The sequence below is a fragment of the Podarcis muralis genome, chromosome 10 (genome assembly GCF_964188315.1).
Source record: "Podarcis muralis chromosome 10, rPodMur119.hap1.1, whole genome shotgun sequence".
Classification (NCBI taxonomy): domain Eukaryota; kingdom Metazoa; phylum Chordata; class Lepidosauria; order Squamata; family Lacertidae; genus Podarcis; species Podarcis muralis.
The window spans coordinates 21595506-21621422 of record NC_135664.1 but is presented as its reverse complement, the minus strand read 5'-3'; the positions used below and the strand labels follow the sequence as shown (position 1 = coordinate 21621422).

At 45.5% G+C, this 25917-nt stretch overlaps 1 protein-coding gene across 3 annotated transcripts in view; it reads right to left on the bottom strand.

Moving 5' to 3' along the window:
• The window catches only part of TSPAN12 (tetraspanin 12), an 88866-nt gene that overhangs the window by 10015 nt on the left and 52934 nt on the right, over positions 1–25917 (bottom strand). For all 3 annotated transcript variants that reach the window (XM_028746038.2, XM_028746035.2, XM_028746037.2), the window contains exons 5-6: positions 12339–12413; positions 987–1094 (exon numbers count right to left, since the gene is read on the bottom strand). In XM_028746038.2, coding sequence (XP_028601871.2) covers positions 987–1094; positions 12339–12413 — 183 coding nt within the window. The remainder of the gene's footprint in view (positions 1–986; positions 1095–12338; positions 12414–25917) is intronic.

The window sequence follows — 25917 nt, the reverse complement described above, 5'->3', positions numbered from 1 at the left end:
TGGGGTTTTCTAGTGTGGAGGCAGCCCTGAGCTGGAAACTGATGGATGCCAAGGCAGTCTCCATTATGTGATGGCATGGGGCTCAACTGCTTTGCTAGCTCCGTGGCGGCACAGCAATCTGCCTGATCCTCCACCTTCTGCTCTGGCTACCATGCACAACAGGTCTACAAATACTTTGGAGACCCCAACATTTCATTAAACCCTGCAGCCGGCAAGAGGGTGTTGCAATTGCTCCCTTAATCCGGCTGCTCTTTCCAACAAATAAATGCATGTCTTCAGGGTTATTGTTCATCATGAGCGGACAAGAGAGTGAGCTACTGTTCCCTTTTCTATTGTTGTTGTTGTTTAGTTGTGTCCGACTCTTCGTGACCCCATGGACCAGAGCACGCCAGGCACTCCTGTCTTCCACTGCCTCCCGCAGTTTAGTCAGACTCATGTTTGTAGCTTCGAGAACACTGTCCAACCATCTCGTCCTCTGTCGTCCCCTTCTCCTTGTGCCCTCCATCTTTCCCAACATCAGGGTCTTTTCCAGGGAGTCTTCTCTTCTCATGAGGTGGCCTGGAGCCTCAGCTTCAGGATCTGTCCTTCCAGTGAGCACTCAGGGCTGATTTCCTTAAGAATGGATAGGTTTGATCTTCATGCAGTCCATGGGACTCTCAAGAGTCTCCTCCAGCACCAGAATTCAAAAGCATCAATTCTTCGGCAATCAGCCTTATTTATGGTCCAGCTCTCACTTCCCTTTTCTATACTAATTCATTAAAACCAAACACAAACTATTTGGTGTGGTTTTTTTCTTAAAGGGGGCTGGGATGTTGTTTGGGGTTTTTTCTTGCTGTTTTTTTGTTTTTTTTTTTGTATCTTTATTTCAGATTTATGGGGAAATGGATCAACTTGGTTTTGTATTTTTTAACGTTTTATCTGCGGTTTATGAGTATTTTTGTTTTGCTGTAGTTCTGTATTATTTTAGTATCAGCTCGACCACTTACCTCTCTCTGAAAGAAATTCCAAGCATGAGTAAGCCACTGATATCTAGGCAAGCCGTAGTTGGTCATTCTGTCTTTCAAAGTGACCATATCTGACCACTGCACAGGGACCTGAGGGTGGGGAGACAAAACACAGAAACATAAATCCATGTGTTAGAAGACTCAGGACAGACAAAATTCATTCAGCTATGCAATTCTCTCCCCGGGGAGGCGGTGGTGGCCGCCATTTTGGATGGCTTCAAAAAGGGATGAGAGAAATTCATAAAGGATAAAGCTACTAGCACAATGTCTAAGCTCTGCAGTATGCTTCTGAATACAAGTTCAAGCTTGTTGTCCATCGTTTTTCACAGTGAGGATTTCCATGGCTCCCTTTTCTGTAGGCTGAAGAGGAAAAACCTCATCAGGTTTGCCCCTTTCCTCTCAAAAACAGTTCTCCAATATTGACTATATTTGATATTTCATTGAAGGAAAGCAATACATTCTCGTTTAGAATTGTGCAAAATAACAACCACCACCACAACACCTGCGCATAAAATTGACTAGGATGATAGGGAATCAATTACAATGAATATTTATCCAGTAAAAGACCTGACTGAAAAACACACTAATAAAATGATCCGCAAAATGTGAAGAGAATTGATAGGAAGAAACACATGGGTGGTATTCAACTAAGTCCTACTCAGAGTAGACCCATTGAAATTAATGAAGCTAAGTTAGTCACGTTCATTAGCCTGGGTGGGTCTAAACAGAACCACAGCTGAATACCACCCATAGTTTATTTTTGCTGGTAAAAGAAACAGCAGCAGCAATACTTACCCAGCAGTGCGTGCTTGATAGGTGTGAGGAAATATTTCCTTTACAATTCTCCCCTCCACCCACAAAAAATAAATACTATTTTTAGATGTGTACAGCTTGTTTTCTCATGACCCCAGTAAGGGCTTGAGTAACAAGGTTCAGCATGATTCTGTTTCCGTCAACTTCACTGTTCTCTGAGTGAGAGAGCAATTCTGCATCAAAATAAACGCCCACTGAAACCCCATAATTCTGATCTCAATTCTGTAATTCTGCATTCCTACATTCACATCAACAATAAAACTATTACAGCTTTCCCCTAGTTGGCTGAATGTTAAGGGGGTAGCCAGGCAGAGAAATTTCTGTTGCAGCTCCTCAAGTGATATCCCTCCCTGCGATAATCTGCAGGTATCTTCAGATTTTTATGGGTTTTATCATTTGACATCCTTGCCCTGCCTGTCCTTATTAGGTAGCGAGCTAACGGGAAAGCATTTTGCAAAAGCAAACTAGTGATAATGGCTCCTCGTAAAAGTAAGCAACTATTATAGAGCAGGAGGTTTATCGTGTAAAAAAAGCACTAAATCCTCTCATGAAAACAGATGGTGTGACTCAAGATGGGGGCCTCCATCCTGAAATAACGTTTCCAGACTGGTACACGCTGGAGTGTGAATGACAATACTACGGAATCCATTCTTAAACGCAATTTTAAATGATACCAGCTTCGCGTGAACTTGGTTCTATTTAAATCTGATTCAAGGTAATATCAGCTGTTTCCCTTTCTTTTAGCACAATAAGCATTCAGTCTTTCAGTAAAGGACCCCTGGATAGTTAAGTCTGGTCAAAGGAGACTGGGGTTATGGCACGCATCTCGCTTTCAGGTTGAGGGAGCTGGCGTTTGTCCACAGACAGCTTTCCGGGTCATCTGGCCAGCATGACTAAACTGCTTCTGGCACAACGGGACACTGTGACGGAAACCAGAGCGCACAGAAACACCATTTACCTTCCCACCTCAGTGGTACCTATTTATCTACCTGCACTGGTGTGCTTTCGAACTGCTAGGTTGGCAGGAGCTGGGACCGAGCAACAGGGGCTCACCCCGTCGCGGGGATTCGAACCGCCAACCTTCTGATCGGCAAGTCCTAGGCTCTGTGGTTTAAAAGTATAAAAACCACAAAAGCAAAATGCAAATGGTAAGCTGCTGCATTACAAACACTATCGCAAAATGCAAGGCGGCAAAAGAGAAATTAAGAAGGACCATAACCAGGTGAGGTGACAGTGATTTGTTTCAACGTATCAGGTGAGAGAGGGACGCGGGTGGCGCTGTGGGTAAAAGCCTCAGCGCCTAGGGCTTGCCGATCGAAAGGTCGGCGGTTCGAATCCCCGCGGCGGGGTGCGCTCCCGTCGCTCGGTCCCAGCGCCTGCCAACCTAGCAGTTCGAAAGCACCCTCGGGTGCAAGTAGATAAATAGGGACCGCTTACTAGCGGGAAGGTAAACGGCGTTTCCGTGTGCGGCTCTGGCTCGCCAGAGCAGCGATGTCACGCTGGCCACGTGACCCGGAAGTGTCTCCGGACAGCGCTGGCCCCCGGCCTCTTGAGTGAGATGGGCGCACAACCCTAGAGTCTGTCAAGACTGGCCCGTACGGGCAGGGGTACCTTTACCTTTACTTTTTATCAGGTGAGAGAAGACAGGAGTGCCTGGCGTGCTCTGGTCCATGGGGTCACAAAGAGTCAGACATGACTAAACGACTAAACAACAACATCAGGTGAGAACTAGTATTAATAAATTTCCAGCCATTCACGTTGACAAGGACCAACTGTGTCTTTTGTACCAGTATGGTGTCTTTGTGGTTGTGGACAGAAATTTGTAAATGAGAGGACAACTCGTATGACAGGCTCAGAAATGACTTCCCTCATTTCAGAGGAGGGCAAGCAATATCACCCTTTACATTTTCAGATTTTTTGTAACATGTCCTTCTAATGTTCCCCCACCTCATGATTATCTGTGGAATAGTGAACAGAAACATACACGGGATGTTTATTCATTCCGCCACGAGTTACTCTACAAAATGGGTGAAATTGGACATTGTCACACTTCTAATAAATATTAATTATAGCCTGAAAATGAAATGTCATGCCATGACATAGAGCCAAACATCAAATGACAACTATGGAAACTACCGTTAAGGCAGCACTGGCGGTTGTATTACCTGAATTATTCTTTTTTGTCACAGCTGCCGATGGAGTTAATTGGCCAGCTCAACTCCCTTCCAGTCTTTGTCAATATTAACAAACAGGAACTTGGAATAAGAGGAGCTTAGAATTAAAATCTCTATCTTAAGTGTGAATGGAGATCAGAAAAAAATGCCGGGGCATCTACAAGACACCCAAATCTTGAAATCTCAGGCAAAATGGCACAAATGTTGTGATTAAATAAGAGGGAGAGATTGTCACATTTGTAGGCTGACGTTCTTGTGTTGAACTGTCATTCAAATCATGAATGAGAAAATGTACATTTCTCTGCATCCCTAGGTCTCCAGATGTACCTTCCAGAACAAAATCATTTCCCTACATCTTGTATAAATGTGCATCAAGATAAAAGCAGGTGTCTATAATAATTCTGAGAAAATGGTTTAATTCTTAGGGGTGTATAAGGAGGTTGAGGAATCAATGTGCACGATTGTGTCAATTTCTAATCAAGCACGCTCTCAGCAAGCAGTCTGGATTTTAAAATCATGTTTATTGTCATTTTTCTAATAGCTTCCAGGCCTAAAACTTTGCTTCGAGGAAGCTAAGCACCAGTTTGTGGTTTCTCAGTCTTATGGAAGACATTAGACACACCAGACACACTTCTGGTTGTGAGAACTATCATTAACAGAAATCAGATCCTCGATGCAAATGTTCTCATGGCAGATACATGCCAAAAAAGTGTCAAGTGAGACTTTAAATGCAGCAATGACCCCCCCCCCCTTAAGGATGTACAAGCACCAGCACTGACTGGACCTCTGACACTGCTTCAGGCGCTCTCATAGTTTTATGCGAAGTTGAAACCAAAATGGGGCACAGCTCAGATTGTTCTTTGCCCTTTCTGTTGCTTAGTCTTCATGAGCCGTAACTCCTGAGAGATACTCCAAGCCGCATAATTGGTACTGATAGAAATGAATTTCTCTTAGTATTTGTTATGTACTGAAGTTCTCACCCTGGGCCAGCAGGGGGATGCTGTAGATAGTTATGCAAATGAACGATCGAAAGTGACGTTCAGTGATTGGATAGTTTTAGAAAGTTGTTACAGTAACGTTGTACTGGAGCTCTATATAAGCAGGCTGACTGAACCCTACAGTTCAGTTCTGTTCTGGCCTGTGAATAAACAAGAGCTGTTTGAAGAATCGCTGTGTCGTCTGATATGTTCACCCACAACCTAACAGTATTGTTATGAATAGCAACGATAGTGAGTGAAAGGACACTTGTTCCAGGTTATATGTCTCTCACAGCATCTAACTGTGACCCTGAACTACAACTCCCATCTTCCTTGGTCATGCTGGTTGGAGCTGATGAGAGTTGTAGTTCATCTAACCACTGGTTAGATATTCCTGCCCTAAAAACGAAAGAGATTTGTTGAGTTCACACCTAATGGGAAAGCTTGGCTTCCTGCTTACGAGAACAAGCCACACTCTCTATTCCTCTTCACACATGTGCCGGAAGAAAAATCTGAAAGCTTCTGCTCTCGATTTTAAACTGCTTCTAATGTAAATGGAGTGAAGGTGAGAAGGAATATTTTTGTCGATTGATAGGATTCAAAGCAATTCATGGTTTAGGGGTAGCCCAAAGACAAAAGCAGGGAACTCACCGATGACCTAAAAGTGAAAACTTGTGTTGGAAACTAGAGGAAAGCTATTGCTTGGGAAACATTGGGAAATAAATATTATTCCCCGATCAAAGCTGGAAATTTGGATAAATTTAAGAGTTCACTGTTAAAGAATGCTGAATTTGGTTTCTTTCTTTCTTAGATGCCATGTTCTTGCCCAGCAAGAATGATATAAGCAGCAGAGAAATTTGCACAGCAAGTTACGCAGCAGAGGCTGCTGTGATAGCAAGGGCAAGGTGGAATCGCTTAGCTGGTTTCTCAACAACATGCCTTGCTTCAGGTTAGGGGTGAGGGGTGCAAGGCAGCGGGGATCTCAACCAGGTGCAGGCAGAGCTAATCCAATGCTGCTTCTGCTATGACCACACCAAGCTCCTGGCTGCCTCGCTCCCCTACCTGTCGGTAACCAGGAGCAACATGTGGCACTGGGAAGCCAGGTGATTCGACCACCAATACTGAACATTCACTGAACATGGCAGGTTGTGCAAACGGGTCTAGTGAGCAGTTCTCCGCCAAACCAGAAGCGGAGTCTTTGTGCTGAGAACAGAGAGTAAAATAGGATAAACTCCTTGCAGGAAGGATAGAGCGTACAGGTAAGGACAAATTAAATATCAAATCCTTCATAGTTGTTATGTAGCAGAATCACACAACTAATTTCCAGTGCCCTTTGTAATAAACAAACTGTGATGGCCTGGGATTCGGACTCGGAGGCTGAACCTGAGGAATCCCAGCCTGCACAGGATTCCCCGCCTCCAGAACCAGCTGAGCCGGGGCTGGGGCCTGAGCCTGAAGGGTCCTCACCTGTGCTGGGTCCTCAGGTGCAGGCACCAGCTGAGTCTGCTCTGGCCCCTGAGGTGATGGAGGACCCATTGCCTGCAGGTGCTCCACTCTCAGCCCCGTCAGGGGAAGAGGAGGTTGCCTCTGGGTTTGGTAACCCTCCAGCCTCTCCTGAGCTTCAGAGGCTCAGGGCAGAGAGGCGGAGGGAACTAAGTTCTCGCAGGAGGAGTGCTCGCCTCCAGGCCAGGAGAGGCGAGTCACCTGTGGACCGGGGTCATCCTATGCCTCAGGGCAGATAAAAGCCTTCCAGCCCCAGTCCTAGGTTGTGGGAGCAACATTGTTGGTAGCCTGTTCCTGCCTGCACCCTGTCCTGCTCTTCTGTCAGAGTTCCTGACCTCACCTGACTCCCCGCCTTGGACCCCGCCTCGCCTTTGACGGACAGCCTCCATACCGGACCCTCGACCTCGGACTGGACTCAGACCTCGCCTCTCGGTTAGCCCCCGGGACCAGCACACAAACACACACACAAGATCAGAGATTGTGGCCCTCTTGTTGGACTATTATCACTGGCCATGCTAGCTGAGGCTGATGGGGGTTGGAGTCTAACAACATCTGGAGGACCAGAGGCTCCTTGCTCCTATTCTCAGAGGGTCCTAATTCCTATTCTAGATATAGCTGCATCACAGGAGTGTGGATGCCAGAAGAGAGGATGAGGAACTTAATTCCAGTGATCTTCACCACAGTCCCTCATACAGCAGACAACATGACCCTGTTGAACTTCTTCATCAACACAGAGTGTGCGCAGCAGATGGAGTGTAGAAATAAAAAGCTGTCCGCAATATCTTTTCTTAGTTTTATTTTCGAAAACGTTAGCAGCCAAACGCTGCAAGCCATCACTCATCCTCACCAGCAGCTTACAAGACATATGATCAAACTAAATACCTCGGGTTATTTGATCAAACTAGTGGTACCTCGGGTTACATACGCTTCAGGTTACATACACTTCAGGTTACAGACTCCGCTAACCCAGAAATAGTGCTTCAGGTTAAGAACATTGCTTCAGGATAAGAACAGAAATCGGGCTCCGGCGGCACGGCAGCAGCAAGAGGCCCCATTAGCTAAAGTGCTGCTTCAGGTTAAGAACAGTTTCAGGTTAAGAACGGACCTCCGGAACAAATTAAGTACTTAACATGAGGTACCACTGTACAGTTTGAATTACTCAATTACAGTGGTGCCGCGCAAGACGAATGCCTCGCAAGATGAAAAACCAGCTAGACGAAAGGGTTTTCCGTTTTTGAGTTGCTTCGCAAGACGATTTTCCCTATGGGCTTGCTTCGCAAGACGAAAACGTCTTGCGAGTCTTGCGATTTTTTTTTTTGCTCCCCCCCCCCCCCGCGGAACGGATTATTTTCGTCTTGCGAGGCACCACTGTATCTTATCATTGTCAGGAGCTCATCCTACACTCGAGTAGGAGCCTGGTAGAGACACATGCCCGACTGGCATGCTCTCTCCCTCCTGGTCGTTCGGGAGCTTCAAAAGCTTTCTTCTGCCCGAACATCACAATGACTGATGCCAAACAACACCGGCACACTTAGGGATACGTAGAGTCTTCGCAGCTTGCGTGACAGAACTCAGCATTTTGGCTAATCTACTTTATTTACATATAAACACACACGGAGCACTGCAATATGGCTCCCTCTCTCTCTAGCATCAGACAGCAAAGAGAAAAAGAACAAAGGACAATAGTCCCACTTCACGGGACACAGTAACACAAACATCCTGTCTCCGTCACTTCCCACTTTGTGGAGTCAAAACATACACCGTCACGTGAAAGATAACAATCCCATGACTGCAATCATGGAGCAGGAATTCTAACATCCATATCTCTTCCTGCACCCAGTGCAGAAAGTAACTTTCCTTTTAATTAGGCAAAAAGTCAAGAGACCACAGGTGTGCAGCTAAGTAGGTCAAACTGCAAACATATACCTCTGAAACCAACCTGGTTCCTGAGAAGCATTATTGACCACTTTAAGATAAAGGAAAACCGACAGACCCATGTGTACAGCCCCCAGCAGGGATCAGCCTTGCCCGCCAAGACCTAAAGCCACGCAGGGTGGGCCAACACTGACCCAATGTTTCTTGTGTTTTTTCCTCTGCACTCTTGCTGCCTGTTCACCTGCCCGCTCTAAACATGCAAGGGGTGACAAAGGTATGGAGAAAAAGCAGCATCTTCCACATGGGGGGCCTGCCGAGAGGCTGGGGCACAGTGGAGGAATCGTCCCCCAATGCCTCTGCGCCGATATGACGTCTCCTTCAAGTCCAACCCTCAGGCAGTGCCTGTCAAGAAGCATTATTCCTGAGCTCCCAAAAACTCTTCCTTCCTCACAATCCCAGAGGAAGGGGGGAAACACTCAGCGGATGAAGGGAGCATGCAGTTACATTTCCATTTTCATCCTGACATTTCAACAAAGTAATCTATTTTTTATTTTATTTTTAGAAACTGCAGTTGCATTTGGAATAGTCGCCTCTCGCTGGAAATCTGTACAGCAAGGGAATGAATTCTGATGAAAACTGTTAGCATGCATTCTCAGACGCGAGATCTGCCAGAAATTCCTTTGGTCCCAGTGCTGTACAAATACCAAATGAACTCTCTCTCTTTATTTAAAAAGAAAAAGAAAACAGCCAACGCCACAGCGTTGTAACTTCTAATACACTTGCTGCTGTTGAAAAGGCCACTGCCGCGGTTATATTTTGGCAGCTGTGTGAAAAAACCTGTCACTCTCTTCATAAATATGTACCAGACGGAATATAAGAGGGGAGAATTTAACAGTTAGCCGAATAACATGCCAGCTTCTTTTCTCCTCGGTGATTAAACTATTTCCCCATGCAAGAACAACACCTCTAGCTTGGAAAGGATGCCACCTCAAGGCAAAAGCTCATAGGAATAATTGCTGTTTTAGAAATGATGAGAGTTTTCCACAGACCACGAGCAACTTAGGAAACAGTCGCTAGACTTTTTCCAGCACATGGCATTTAACAGATGGAATATATTGTGGCCCCGATCCAGCTATCCTAACAATCCAATGAATACACCCAATGGGGAGCAAACCTGTACAGAACTGCTGTGCGTACCTTGTTGAAAGCAACAGAGCTGACCTATTTCATTTATTTCAATGGGCTTCAAAAGAACAGCTACATTTATCTGAATCAAGGACTAGTGCCTGGTCATGTAACACAGAATTTCAATATGCAAGCTCCTCAAAAGGAAATGAGGAATACAATCGTTCCCTCCCCCCCCCCCCAGAGCGAGAGAAATGGTTTCCCCATTTTTTGAAAATACAGTGGTGCCCCGCAAGACGAATGCCTTGCAAGACGGAAAACCCGCTAGACAAAAGGGTTTTCCGTTTTGGAGGTGCTTCGCAAAACGAATTTCCTATGGGCATGCTTCACAAGACGAAAATGTCTTGCGAGTTCCTGCAGGGGTTTTTTTCCTCCCCCCCCCCCTTTTCCCAAGCCGCTAAGCCGCTTATCAGCTGATCCGCTAAGCCGCTTAACAGCTGATCGCTAAGCTGCTTATCAGCTGATCCGCTAAGACGCTTAACAGCTGATCGCTAAGCCGCTTATCAGCTGATCCACTAAGCCACTAAGCCGCTTTTCAGCTGATCCGCTAAGCCCGCTAATCCGCTAAGCCGCTAATGGGCTTGCTTCGCAAGACGAAAAAACCGCAAGACGAAGAGAATCGCGGAACGGATTCTTTTCGTCTTGCGAGGCACCACTGTATGTTACAAATGGGTGCCATTTCCCCAACTCAAAGCAATACAAATAAAAGCAAAACATCCTCACACGACAGTGCCTGCACACCCAAAACTAATTTTCAGGATTAATATGAAATAATTTGTAACTATCAGGTGATTCTGTGTTTGCACTTTACTGCTTATGTGGGCAAGACATCTTCAAAAGGAAGCCTTTAATATGGGTAGAATCTGAGCCTGCAATCCTGTACACACTTACTTGAGGGTAAGTTATTAAGGAAAAAAAAAAAAAGGTAAAGGACCCCTGGAGGGTTAAGTCCAGTCAAAGGCAACTATGGGGTTACGGCGCTCATCTTGTTTTCAGGCCGAGGGAGCCGGCATTTGTGCACAGACAGCTTTCCAAGTCATGTGGCCAGCATGACTAAACCACTTCTGCCACAATAGAACACCGTGACGGAAGCCAGAGCGCACTGAAATGCCGTTTACCTTCCCACTGCAGTGGTACCTATTTATCTACTTGCACTGGCTTGCTTTGGAACTGCTAGGTTGGCAGGAGCTGGGACCGAGCAACGGGAGCTCACCCCAACGTGGGGATTCGAACCGCCGACCTTCCAATCAGCAAGCCCAAGAGGGTCAGTGGTTTAGCGCCACCTGTGTCCCTTAAGTCTTATTAAGCTCAGTGAGTAGACTTGCAAGGGGGTTGTGCTGAGAGTCGCTTTTACATGGCGAGTTAATTTGTCCATTCTCACTGCAAATTCTGATTGAATGGGTTTACATCCCTATAATCCTTTGGTGAGGCTAATTTTTTCTCAATGAAAATTTGCCTTGGTATAATGCAAGACACAAGGGGGATGCGGGTGGCGCTGTGGGTTAAAGCCTCAGCGTCTAGGACTTGCCGATCGAAAGGTCGGCGGTTCGAATCCCCGCGGCGGGGTGTGCTCCCGTCGTTCGGTCCCAGCACCTGCCAACCTAGCAGTTCGAAAGCACCTTCGGGTGCAAGTAGATAAATAGGGACCGCTTACCAGCGGGAAGGTAAACGGCGTTCCGTGTGCTGCGCTGGCTCGCCAGATGCAGCTTGTCACGCTGGCCACGTGACCCGGAAGTGTCTGCGGACAGCGCTGGCTCCCGGCCTATAGAGTGAGATGAGCGCACAACCCTAGAGTCTGGCAAGACTGGCCCGTACGGGCAGGGGTACCTTTACCTTTACCTTTAATGCAAGACACAGAGAGCCAGGTATCCAAAAAAACGATTATGTTTATATTAAGTACATTTTAGAAACAATTGCATTTCCGAAAGGACAGCTGATAATCTTACACATACAAAAGCGCCTGCTGTTAAAACTGCTATTCAAGGATTAATCTGAGCTCATACTTGGCCCCCACATCCTGTTTTCGCTGCTAGGATTCCTCCCTGTAGAACACCCAAAATAATAATGAAAAACACCTCTAAACATGCACAGCGTAATAAATTTTAAAAATTCTGCCACCTGTCTCCATATGTGGGGTTATCCATGGTTATTCATCAATGACGTGGCAGAACTGCTTTCTGACATTCCACTTTACAAAACAATACAAATTAGAATGCTTCAAAATAGATGAAAATGACAATCCTGGACACATTTACTGAGAATTCCAGTGAGATATATTGGACTTACAGCCCAGTTGTTGGGCTTAAGATTCGCACGTCACTAACACTAAGCAAGAGAATCCCAAGGCTGCCATTGGACACCCACTTACCTGGAAGTAAGCTCCATTTAACTCAACAGGACTTACTTCTGAGTAGAACGATACAGGATTGCATGTCAAACATTCAATTGATTTCCATAGGCTTTGTTTCCAAATAAACGTGCTTAGAATGGCAGCACAAATTAGAGAGAAGGGATTGTAGTTGGTTCTCAAATGGAATTCATTCCGGAAGTCAGTTCGACTTCCAAAACGTTCGGAAACCAAAGTGCAGCTTCTGATTGGCTGCAGAAAGCTCCCGCAGCCAATTGGAAGCCGCGGAAGCCCTGCTGGACGCTTGGCTTCCAAAAATAGTTCACAAACCAGAACACTCATTTCTGGGTTTGCAGCGTCCGGGAGCCAAAACTTTCGAGAACTAAGCTGTTTGAAAACCAAGGTACGACTGTATTTTTTTCCAATCAAAATATTTGAACACTGTACATTACCCGCTTACCGCAATTTCCTGCTCGTAGGTCCAAACACCGCAGGCCAGTTCAATGCAGAATATCACAAGCAAACTTCCAAAATACTGCAAAACACAAAACAGGAGTTAAATTGTAACTAGTCCGGTGGGGAGAAATGACTTTTTGTTTTAAAACACAATTTTCACGCTCTAAAAATCCTAAAATAATTTTGGCTTCTTAACCAAACACATATAACAGCTATGTTGGTATAGTTAACCTACCTCCCAGTCCCGTGCCAAACGAGATGTTCCAAACCCACTTAATCAATGGGCAGGATGCAAGCCAACTGCTGTGATAATAAACAATTAGACAAAAACTGCTCACAGAGGGTAGTTTTTGCCCAGAGGGTAGTTTTCAAGAATTAAGGGCAGAAGAGGAATTCAGAACAGGCAGCTGGTGCTATCATAGCAGGTTATATAACCAGTGGCTGTTCAATTCCAAGTAATAATTTTAGGATCAAGTTGCAAGGCAGTTATTTAAAGGTAAAGGTACCCCTGCCCGTACGGGCCAGTCTTGACAGACTCTAGGGTTGTGCGCCCATCTCACTCAAGAGGCCGGGGGCCAGCGCTGTCCGGAGACACTTCTGGGTCATGTGGCCAGCGTGACATCGCTGCTGTGGCGAGCCAGAGCCGCACACGGAAACGCTGTTTACCTTCCCGCTAGTAAGCGGTCCCTATTTATCTACTTGCACCCGGGAGTGCTTTCGAACTGCTAGGTTGGCAGGCGCTGGGACCGAACACCAGGAGCGCACCCCGCCGCGGGGATTCGAACCGCCGACCTTTTGATTGGCAAGCCCTAGGCGCTGAGGCTTTTACCCACAGCGCCACCCGCTGTCCCAAGGCAGTTATTTACCATGCAGTAAATCAAAGCTGGTTTACTATACTGTTATTTCTGCAAAAACAAAAACAAAAAACTTACTACTCTAGCCACTATCCCACAAATCACACTGACATGACAAATGACACACTAGGAGGAATAGTATTGGCATATATACAGCACATCCGAGCATTCAAAGGGTTTCCCATGTGTCCTTTCAGGAGACCTACAAAAAGCTATTTGGTCACTATCACAGGCAGTGGGTCTTATTTAAGGTCACCCAGTAAGCAAATAGTTAAAGTGAGTGCTGATCCACAGCTATATCAGTTGTTTAAAAAAGGTGTTTAAAAATGCAACCTTTGTGGTTTGGTAACCACATTGACTTATAGGGTGGATATAGAAGAAATAATTCCTGGCACCTTCCGGTTCAGTCATAGCACCAGGAGATTTCAGTCGGCAAGCTTTAATTGGAAGATGGGCATGTATCAAGCATTTCTTGTCTTAGGGCTTATTAACAGGAGATGTTTGTGCACGACAGAGGGAGAGAAGGATTGCTTTCTTATTTGTTACTGAAATTCAAACACATGCAAATTTGTTATTGGCGTCAGAACGACCAGGGACCAACAACGAGAAGGAATCTCTCATATTCAGGCTGCAGGCCTATGAATGATTTAGCCAGTCACACATGCCCCCTTTGAACAGTTTGGGTCAAGGAAACACGCTTTGCAAGTGGCACAGCCATTCACAGTCGCTATGACAGTGGCGACTTTGGGCCCATCCTTCCGTTAAGCCTCCACATTGCTCCACCTCCAACTGCACTGCAGCTCATCACCGAACAAGAGTACAGCTTGCTAAAATGGCCTGAGGTATTTCACAGAATAGGCGGCTACTTTGGTCAGTGGCAGAACTGGTTCAGGGAACTCAGGTTTCTGAGAAACGGTTGCAGAGGGGGTAGAATGAGGTGGGGGACCTCAGGAACAGATGCCAAATGTGCCCTTCTTGGGTCCCCTTGGGATTCTTCCCAGGCCACAACCCCTATCCTCAGATTGCATCCATCACAGGTCATGTTCTGTGCCCTCCTCGAGTCAATGCATCATTGAACAGTGATAATGCTACTCTTTTGGCTGCATAGTGGACGCTCAAGTTGCAAACGTGATCTGTGTGGGATGCACGTTTGCAACCCGCAGCGTTCGCAACCCACAGCAGCGCATCTGCGCACGTTGCAATTCGGTGCTTCTGCGCAAAGCACGATTTAGCGCTTCTGTGCATGCGCGACCGCCAAAACCTGGAAGTAACCCGTTCCAGTACTTCCGGGTTTCGGCAGTCCGCAACCTGAAGCGTCTGTAACCCGAGGTATGACTGTATAGGTGTATGACATGGGTAGGCAAACTAAGGGCCGGGGCCCAGATCTGGCCTAATCTGGCCAGGAATCAGCGTGTCTTTACATGAGTAGAATGTGTCCTTTTATTTAAAATGCATCTCTGGGTTATTTGTGGGGCCTGCCTGGTGTTTTTACATGAGTAGTATGTGTGCTTTTATTTAAAATGCATCTCTGGGTTATTCATGGGGCATAGGAATTCATTCATTTTTTCCCCAAAAACATAGTCTGGCCCCCCACAAGGCCTGAGGGACAGTGGACCGGTCCCCTGCTGAAAAAGTTTGCTGACCCCTGGATGAGGTGGCTGGGTGCTGAAATCCCAAGGGAGCAGAAAAGACTATTTATTTATGTATGCGACCACAGCTGCACGGATGTTATTGGCCCAGAGATAGAAAGATGATAAAGTTCCTACCAGAGAAGAATAGCAGATGAAGTTGATGGACTATGCTGAACGGGCTAAAATGACCGGTAGACTCAGAATCAGGAAGACCAAAATTTTAATAAGGAATGGGGAAAATTTATAACCATTGTAAACAGTTAAAAATGTTAGTAGGATTAGAATATCACTTGTAGGCTAAGGGTGAATTCTGGACACAATGAAGATGTAAAAGATTTGTATCAGCATAAAAGATGCAGGAGGAAATCATTAATACAGTGGTACCTCGGGTTAAGTACTTAATTCGTTCTGGAGGTCCGTTCTTAACCTGAAACTGTTCTTAGCTAATGGGGCCTCCCGCTGCTTCCACGCCACTGGAGCACAATTTCTGTTCTCATCCTGAGGTAAAGTTCTTAACCCGAAGTACTATTTCTGGGTTAGCGGAGTCTGTAACCTGAAGCATCTGTAACCTGAAACGTATGTAACCCGAGGTACCACTGTAATAGGACCCACAAAGGGGAGGATGGAAGTCTAAGAGATTCCTTGGAATCTTGTCTTTATGATGTATGTTTGATATATCTCTGTAAAATTTTAATTTGAAAAACCAAATAATTTTTTTAAAAAGAGAGATGGCTGTATATAGGAAACTTGTGACTTTACAAAGGTAAGTCTCACCTGTTGCTCTGCCCCATCACTGGCTTATGGCTTTCAGAAAGTCGCCTATGAGGAAATGTGCCTTTGGGCAGTTTCCCCAACCCTGACAGAAAATGTGCAGGTTATTTACAGCAAAGAAGTGGGAGAAATGTTGCTCTTGGGAAATGTGGTTGTTGTTGTTTTAAAAAAGCATTTTATGGGTCTTTCCCTTTGCGAAAGTGTTTCCTATTTTCTCTCTTCTTTCAAAGTTACAGCGTTGCTAGAAAACCAATTAATCATTTGTCAGGATGCATCTTCCGCTGTTATTAATTTATTCCCTTTCACTGCTCTAATAAATAACGAACATGCATACAGTGTGTCGTACGGATCGACTCTGCCATCATATTTCAGGCAATGGTGCAAGGAATGCCGGCGTGGAAATAGAAAATGCTTCACATGCAACCGTTCAGCCACTTCTTCTACACTCAATATATTGGTTTAATTCCAACATTTCCTTTTTCTGAATGCCATTAAATGTTTCACAGCTGAAGCAACACAGTGTGTGTGTGTGTGTGTGTGTGTGTGTGTGTGTGTGTGTGTGTGATGGTTTTCTGCCTTACAACAGGTTTTCAGGAAGTTTCTGAATAGCTTTTAACACAGATAGCTTTTAAGTACTGTTAAAAAGACAGGGGGGAGAGGAAAAGATAAAATGGAATGTGTACAATGCATCCTTTTGTGCCTCTACAGCAGTGTTTCCCAAACTTGGGTCTCCAGCTGTTTTTGGACTACAACTCCCATCATCCCTAGCTAGCAGGAACAGTGGTCAGGGATGATGGGAATTGTAGTCCAAAAACAGCTGGAGACACAAAGTTGGGAAACACTGATCTACAGCAAGCAAGGAATCGAGACAATGTTTGCAACAAACAGTTAAAACACCCTTCCCAGAAACAACAGGTGAGATTGTAGGTGGCAGATTCTGGCTCAAGAAAGAGAGAAAGAAGATTGGTTGGTGCCTGGGAGAATGTCAAGAATAGATTAGCCACTCTCACATTACAGGAGTTTATGTATGGATTTTATAACTAGATTTATACTTATAAACCGCTCAGATGCCATTATGTCATGCAAGCGGTATATAAATCAAACAATTAGAATAGCTATAATTGTTATCTCTAGGAATCATTGTATCAATAATGGTTGTTGTTTTTTTGTCTCTACAAAACACTTCGTCATTTTGAAACTGTTAATCTTTTATTTTATTCTATTTATATGAAAATTTATTTACTACTAGCTTGTGTAGAACACATCCACGCAGTGTACAAAATATATATATACATATAAACGACAATAAATGTTACGAGAAATATAAAAGCAGTGCATGCCATAAGGAAGTGGCCAACCACACAAAATCCACCCAGCTGAAAAGGCCTGGCCACATGAGAAAGCTTTCGAAAAAACATCTAAAAATAAGAAGGGCATTCCGCACCACTTGACAGGCTCAGTTTCTCACAAATAACAAACAGGCCTCATTGACAACATTCAGACAACATGTTTTAATATTTACAACTGTCTACCTATTTTCCTGAGGGACGCGAGTGGTGCTGTGGGTAAAAGCCTCAACGCCTAGGGCTTGCCGATCGAAAGGTCGGCGGTTCGAATCCCCGCGGCGGGGTGCCCTCCCGTTGCTCGGTCCCAGCACCTGCCAACCTAGCAGTTGGAAAGCACCCCCGGGTGCAAGTAGATAAATAGGGACCGCTTACTAGCGGGAAGGTAAACGGCGTTTCCGTGTGCGGCTCTGGCTCGCCAGAGCAGCGATGTCACGCTGGCCACGTGACCCGGAAGTGTCTCCGGACAGTGCTGGCCCCCGGCCTCCTGAGTGAGATGAGCGCACAACCCTAGAGTCTGTCAAGACTGGCCCGTATGGGCAGGGGTACCTTTACCTTTACCTTTTACCTATTTTCCTAAAGAAAATTATTCAATAGACCGTAAAGGCTGCACAATGTTGTTTCTTTACAGAGGCTGGATAGAGAAGAAACCGTTTTAAAATATCTGGGATTTAATAAATGGGGGGGGGGGGAATGCTCTTGCCTTTTGGCAAGTTAATACTGAGTATTACAAACAGCAGCATCCCAGGATAATCACTTGCACCCCAAATAGGTGACTTGTCCATGTCACTCAGCCATGCTTAAAAGATTATTTAACCACATATCACATGAGGATGTATGGCATGTATACCTAGACAATATATGGTTCACACTGTAGAAATTTATCCTTTAGTAAAGGACCATCTATTCTTAAAAAATTCGGCACCGGGGATTGGACAATATTATTTTATTCAGTGTTAATTAAAAAACCGATAACATTAAAAAGGGGGAAAAAAGAAAGTTATCACATTTATAACTGGAGACGCATTTAAATAATCCCAAATAAACATTTTGGAGCTTGTGAAGACGTGCTTTGTTAGGCCAGTATTCAATAAACATTGCCGGAGACTGTTTAAATGTTTTACATTTCTGCCTTCTTTCTTCCATTCTTAAACAGCTTGCAAGCTTCACTGTAACTACATATTTGGACTTTTTGGCTTTCTAATCTGCTACAAGTGCTACTGTTTTCTAAAATAATAAATAGAATAAATAGATAAACTTTATCAGAACCTGGTGAATGCTGCCACACAAAACTGTTTCACGGGTGATGTTATGTATTGAAGTTCTCACCCTGGCCAAAAGGAGTATCGTGTATATAGTTTTCACTCAGGTCCACGTCAGTTACTTTAGGCGGGAAACCCTGGGTTGTTGTTGCTACAATGTTGACATTGCATAAAAGCAGGCCGGCTGAGCTATTTGCTGTTCAGTTCTGTTCCAGCTTACAAATAAAGAGCTGCTTTGGAGAAATTGCTGTGTCATCTGATATGTTCACCCACAATTCAACAGGTGAGGTCACCTCTGTCTCTCCATTTCATTTCATTTCTCATTCCTGTGAGCACTGAGCATGTTCAGTTCTCTTATCCCCACACGTTTTTTGAGCAGGTTGAGGGAGAACAAATAGCATGAATGACTGGCTGGAACCCTGAACAGGAGCTGTCCAAGTTGAAACAGGATCCACTTTGTCCCCCAGTGCCTCCAAAACCCAATAAAATAGATCCTGACCGCTGGAGAGCACACGATGCAGGAAGTTATCATCCATTCCCCATAACCCTTGACTTCCCCCCGCAAGCAAAGTCAGGAAAGAGAGAAGGGCAGATTTTGAGGGTGAGCAGCTGCAGAAGGAAAGCTTCAGGGAATCTCAAAAGCCTGGCATATACGGCGTGCCAAACAAATGCCAAAAGATTGCAAGATGTGAAGTGCAGCATTTCCTACTGGCTACCAGTTTTCTTAAAGAAGGCTGACTGCCAAAGAATTGATGCTTTTGAATTATGGTGCTGGAGGAGACCCTTGAGAGTCCCATGGACTGCAAGAAGATCAAACCTCTCCATTCTTAAGGAAATCAGCCCCGAGTGCTCACTGGAAGGACAGATCCTGAAGCTGAGACTCCAATACTTTGGCCACCTCATGAGAAGAGAAGACTCCCTGGAAAAGACCCTGATGTTGGGAAAGATGGAGGGCACAAGGAGAAGGGGACGACAGAGGACGAGATGGTTGGACAGTGTTCTCGAAGCTACCAGCATGAGTTTGACCAAACTGCGGGAGGCAGTGGAAGATAGGAGTGCCTGGCGTGCTCTGGTCCATGGGGTCACAAAGAGTCGGACACGACTAAACAGCAACACCAGTTTTCTTCTGAGAAACAAGCAACCCAGACATCGGCCTGTACCCTCGGAAACATCTCATGACCCCCAGCAGAACGCTCCATTTGCAAAGGGAACTCAAAAGGAGAAGAGAGCCAACAGAAGTTCCTGCCTTTGTCACCGATGGTTTCTGCTGCTCAGATCATAGTTACAACCCAACGAAGCGTGATGAGAGGCAGCCCAAAGATCACTCTGGAAGCTGCTCTTTTAAAACTCTGATTAAATCCAAGAACAGCATCCCCAATAATGGGAAATGAATTCCTCAGGGCACACTTCTTTTCGGCTACCCTTATCAAAATCCCGGAGTGATGAAACTCAGCTTTTCCCGTTTGCATGCCAATAAAAGGGCGTTTCCTCAGCTGGGAAGACAAACTATTTTCGAAATGGAATGAATGTCGCTAGGTCTTTAAAAATAAATCCTCTTCATGACAGATATGATCAAAGCAAAAGGGTGGACTTAGGTCAAGCAAATTGAAATGGAGCTTTTGACTTCAGGGAAATCAGGATGAAACTAAATGATCCCCCGTATTGTTTGCCAGTAAATGGGATGTGAAGATACAGTGGTGCCCCGCAAGACGAATGCCTCGCAAGACGGAAAACCCGCTAGACGAAAGGGTTTTCCGTTTTGGAGGTGCTTCGCAAAACGAATTTCCTATGGGCTTGCTTCGCAAGACGAAAATGTCTTGCGAGTTCCTGCAGGGTTTTTCTCCTCCCCCCCCCCTTTTTCCCAAGCCGCTAAGCCGCTTATCAGCTGATCCGCTAAGCCGCTTAACAGCTGATCGCTAAGCCGCTTATCAGCTGATCCGCTAAGCCGCTTATCAGCTGATCCGCTAAGCCTGCTAAGCCGCTAATAGCGCTAATCCGCTAAGCCACTAATGGGCTTGCTTCGCAAGACGAAAAAACCGCAAGACGAAGAGACTCGCGGAACGGATTCTTTTCGTCTTGCGAGGCACCACTGTACACACAACTGCTAAAATGTTGTTTCTTTTAAAGCCCCAAATGTTCTGCGAAGTTTCCCCTGAATGTGGCACTATTCTTTTTGGGTTGTGCATGTGTGTGTTTTCAATGCAGACTTCATTCCTTCTCCACATTACCATTTCAAAGGTAATAAATGCAATGTGTTTATCAGTTTATTCCCACATGATCAAATACAAGTGAAACACCATTTCAGATGGTTCGAACAGAAAGTGAATGAGAGGAAAGCTGAGTTTTCCTGAGCAAAGTGAGAGCTTCCATGTGCTGGTGAGGAAACCATGCTCCCATGCACACAACAGGGCCCCTAGATATAGAAAGACATGGATGTCAAGATAGTGTCGTGCTATCCTCCCATTATTTGTCATCTTGGCAAATAATCCTCAAGGCTGGAGGGGGAAAGAGTCCTGCGGAGGGTGACTGTCACTGCTTAAAAGCAAAGCAAAGAAGCCTGTAGTCCAGTGGTCAATGAGTATGGAAGTTGTGTCACATATTGCTCACCCTTTCTGCAAGAGTAGGAATATGCAGCATTGACAGGAACAAGCAGATACTCCTCCATTAGGCTGATCAAGCATAAGAGGTTGCCTTGATGCAGCACTTTGAGAATGCCATGTGGAATTCTCTTAAGCAAAGAAACCTACTGACGCATTTGGAAGTCAAATATGACCTTCTAGGAAGCACGTTCCTGGTGAACTGGGAACTTTGCCACATAAACCTTCTAACAACTGTACTTCTTGCGTCACCTCAATTGTCAATAAGGCATTGGAAGAACCTAGGAGTCTGGGGTGCTTTGCCTACAGTGCAGACTGTGGGTACGATGAAACTAGTACATGGAAGATAGAATGGCTCTGGGGATTGGGTGAGGAACCTACAGCTCTTCAGTTGGTTCTTGGACTCCAGTTCCCATTAGCCAGCATTGCCAACAATCAGAGATAACGGGAGCTGAAGTGTAACCACATTTGGAAAGCCACAGGTGCGCCATTAATGCTCTAGAGCAGGGTTGCCCAAACTTGTGTCTCCAGCCGTTTTTGGACTACAAATCCCATCATCCCTAACCACTGGGTCAGCTAGGGACAATGGGATTTGTAGTCCAAGTTTGGGAAACACTGCTCTAGAGCATAGCCTCTCAGTATAGCCCCACTTGTGGAAAAGCTGCTGGAGGGCTCACGGACAAGCTGTCTTCACTCAGTTTCCTCCGATATTCCATGGGAAGCCCACCCCATCCCTCCAGACACATCCCAGGCCTTCCTGTGGCCCCCGCAACTCTCAGGAGATCCTGATCATCCAAACTTCCATATTCAAGTGCATTGCTATTGTGAGCAACAGTTAAGCACAGGGCTATCTTTATTAGAAGAACTGAGTCTGGGAGGCAATGTGATTAAACAGGAAAAGAGTGTCAGGAACAGCTGGCACCATCAGCTCCCTGCCCAAGCTGTTGGCATGAGTCAAAAAAACAGAAGAAGCCTGGCAAGGCAGCCCTGGGGGAGGAGGAGGGGTGTTCAGCCTGGATAAAGGTGTGGCCTGCAGCACATTTAGGGAGGGGATGTCAGGGACCATGCTGAGGAGTTCCGCACTGAGGAGAAATGGTGGGAGCCTCCCACTCCCTCTGCTCCTGATCAGGATCCTGAATCTCCCCAGGAGCAGGGGGGCAGTATAGATTTGGAACAGTGGTTTGCAGAGGGGCATAGTTCAGAAGGCAGAAGCTGGGAAATACTGGAAGGGAGACAGCTAGGAGAAGTAACACTGGGAGAGAGAGGGTTAGCAGATTCATTGTCTCTGGAAAGCATTCATCTGCTCAGCCCAAGGTCAAGAAGAGCTGATAAGGTGGCGGAACAGAAAACACAGTGGTTACGAGCTCAGGGTACAAGACGCAGTAGTGACTAGTGATGTGAGTGACTAGGGAGGAAGTGGGTGGAACCCTTAATTGGTCTTCACTCAATCTGGCCGTCCAACCTCTGCTTTAAAATCTCCAAGGAAGGAGAGTCCACCACCTCTTGTGGAAGTCTGTTCCACTGTCACACAGCAGCTTTGCTTGTGTTTCTCTATACATGCTTTTCTGAAGCAAGACTTGGTTCAGCAAACTATGTTTCTTTAAAACACAGGCAATGCAACAAACCATAGTTTACACTTAACTATGGCTGAGGTAATAGAAGCACTGAGCCAGTGTCATACTTACAGCAGAGTGTGAAACTAGGTGGCTGCTATTAAACTTGTTAAAAACCTTCAATTGTTCAATTTTGGTCTGAAAGCAAGATAACAAAATGCCCCTTAGGCGTCTTTTTCCCTCATAGATTTTTTCAGTGTTTTCAAAGCTAGATAGAAGAGGCAGCAAACGGGGGGAAATATATCTTAAAACTGAATGTGCAGACTCTCTAGCCATACGCTAGAACTACATGCTTTATTCTGAGCCGAAGTGCTCAACACCTCCTGAGATGTGGGACTCTGCAGAACGCGATTGCAAAGAAAGCAAAAGGAACCATTTGTTGTTTAGTCGTTTAGTCGTGTCCGACTCTTCGTGACCCCATGGACCAGAGCACGCCAGGCACCTCTGTCCTCCACTACCTCCCGCAGTTTGGTCAAACTCATGCTGGTAACCCTGAAAACACTATCCAGCCATCTCGTCCTCTGTCTCCCCCTTCTCCTTGTGCCCTCCATCTTTCCCAGCATCAGTGTCTTCTCCAGGGAGTCTTCTCTTCTCATGAGGTGGCCAAAGTACTGGAGCCTCAGCTTCACAATCTGTCCTTCCAGTGAGCACTCAGGGCTAATTTCCTTAAGAATGGATGTGTTTGATCTTCTTGCAGTCCATGGGACTCTCAAGAGTCTTCTCCAGCACCATAATTCAAAAGCATCAATTCTTCGACGATCAGCCTTCTTTATGGTCCAGCTCTCACTTCCATACATCACTACTGGGAAAACCATGGCTTTAACTATACGGACCTTTGTTGGCAAGGTGACGTCTCTACTTCTCAAGATGCTGTCTAGGCCTGTCATTGCCCTTCTCCCAAGAAGCAGGCGTCTTTTAATTTCGTGGCTGCTGTCACCATCTGCAGTGATCATGGAGCCCAAGAAAATAAAATCTTTCACTGCCTCCGTTTCTTCCCCTTCTATTTGCCGTTTCTTCCCCTTCTATTTTGATGTTGAGCTTCAGACCATATTTTGCGCTCTCCTCTTTCACCCTCATTAAAAGGTTCTTTAATTCCTCCTACTTTCTGCCATCAAGGTATTTAAAGTGCTGCTGCTATACATTTTGAAAGCAATTCAAAAAAGAGGATTGTGCATACTCTCCTTGCCAAAACATTCAGCCCTGACCACCCCAAAATACAAAAAAAAGCTGATGAAAAGCCGGTAATCCAGCAGGGATGAATCCCAGTCTCTGTCACGCCTGGTTCTCTGCAGACCTTAACGCTAAATCTCTGTCAGTTGTTTATATTTTTTTCCTGCTCATACTGATTGGCTATTGAGTGATATACTGAAACACTCCCATTTAGCAAATAATCAAAGTCCAGTGTCAATATTTGTACAAGGTAATGGAGCAGCTGGTGGACTCTTAATTTTGTACTTAGGTGGCGACTGCATTCCTTCATGCCGGACACCATCTCCCCTAAATACCTAAACCCCAAAGTGTAGGTGACCAAAGCACTCCAGGAGATTAAGGTAAATATTAGGGGGAAGAGGTTCTGCCTCACTTCCTCTGCTCGAAGGCAACGTGTGAGAAACTGTAGTGCTAGGAGTCAAAATGATGTGGTTCTTCTTTACCTGAAGGAGTGTCTCCACCCCCATCGTTCAGCCCGGACACTGAGATCCAGCTCCAAGGGCCTTCTGGCGGTTCCCTCAGGACAAGAAGTGAAGTTACAGGGAACCAGACAAAGGGCCTTCTCAGTAGTGGCGCCCGCCCTGTGGAACGCCGTCCCACCAGATGTCAAGGAAATAAACAACTACAGTGGTACCTTGGTTTAAGAACTTAATACGTTCCGGAAGTCCATTCTTAAACCGAAACTGTTCTTAAACCAAGGCACGCTTTCCATAATGAGGCCTCCCATCGCCAGTGCCCTTCCACTGTTTGGATTCCGTTCTTAGACCGAGGTAAAGTTCTCAAACCAAGACACTATTTCCGGTTTTGCGGAGTTTGTAAACCAAATCGTTCTTAAACTGGACTGTTCTTAAACTGAGGTACCACTGTATCTGACTTTTAGAACACATCTGAAGGCAGCCTTGTATAGGGAAGTTTTAAATGTTTATTATGCCTTTATATTTGCTGGGAGCCACCCAGAGTAGATGGGGCAACCCAGTCAGATGGGCATGGTATTATTATTGTTGTTGTTGTTGTTGTTGATGATGATGATGGCCAGCACCACCCATGGCTGGCCCATGTGATGCAATGCAGCTCCATGGATAATCCCCATAAACAGAATGGCCTATAGCTTATGAGTATCGTATCTGACAGTCACCCACCGCAAACTATCACACAATTCTGCCATTTAACTAAGAGTTACCTGGGTGACTAGGTCACATGCTGCAAACGTAACAGCCCTGATGGATCAGGGTTTTAAACAATGGCAATACAGCCACCTCAGGAAAATCCACAAAGGCAATCACTCTCTGCTGTTGTTGCTCCTTAGCAGTTGGTATTTAGAAACATGTTGTCTCTGAATCACAATGCTCCATTTAGCCCCCACTCCCATGACTAGCAACTATTGAATTTGTATAATCCCCCTTTAAAGGCCATCTAAGCAACCGGTCAACATTACATCTTGCAGCAGTGCATTTCGTAAGTTAATTACAATAGCGTGTTAAGTGGTTCTTCTGATTGCCCCAAACTCCTGCCAATCAGCTGCATTCGATGGCGACTGAGCTCTAGTCTTAAGAGACCAGGGTTGAAATCTTGTGAAACTCATTTTCATTATGAGAAAGTGGCCTTTCAAGTTCTTGCAATTATGGAGGAAGCCTCTTGAACGTACATGACTGAAAAGGACCTGCAACTTTCAGGTCTGTGTTACTATGCCAAAAGGACAAAAACAACGCTCATAGCCCTTCTGGAGCCTCATGGGGAAGGCCTTGAAAGTGAAAAGGAAAGATTAAAGGCTGGAGGAGGAGGAGGAGGAGGAGGAGGAGGAGGGGGAGCCAGCCTCAGCAACAAAGCAAAGTACAGTTGTTGCTTTTGGTAGCAAACTCCATTTGTTTGCTTGTGTAACCGATGAACATTATTATGGACTCTTCTTTCGTATGGAAGGAGGAGGAACGAGAGGAGGCTTACCCCAGAAGAGCCAGCACAGGGAGGCTCATCTCAAAGGGCAATTTAGAGGCACAGGTTTGAGCATCAAGAAAATTCCTCTTATGTGGATGATGTTGTGTGGGTTCTTTCAGAAGAGGGAAGAGTCTTCCCACAATACATGCAGAACTCAGCACTGATGCCTTCAGACTGCAACCACATACCCTCCAACATTTCTCCAATGAAAATAGGGACGTCATATTCAATATTATTATTATTATTACTACTACTACTACTACCCCACCCTTCTGACTGGGTTGTCCCAGACACTCTGGGCGGTCCCCAATACATATAAAACTATAACAAAACAATAAACATTTTTTTAGAAAAACCTTCCCTATGATTGT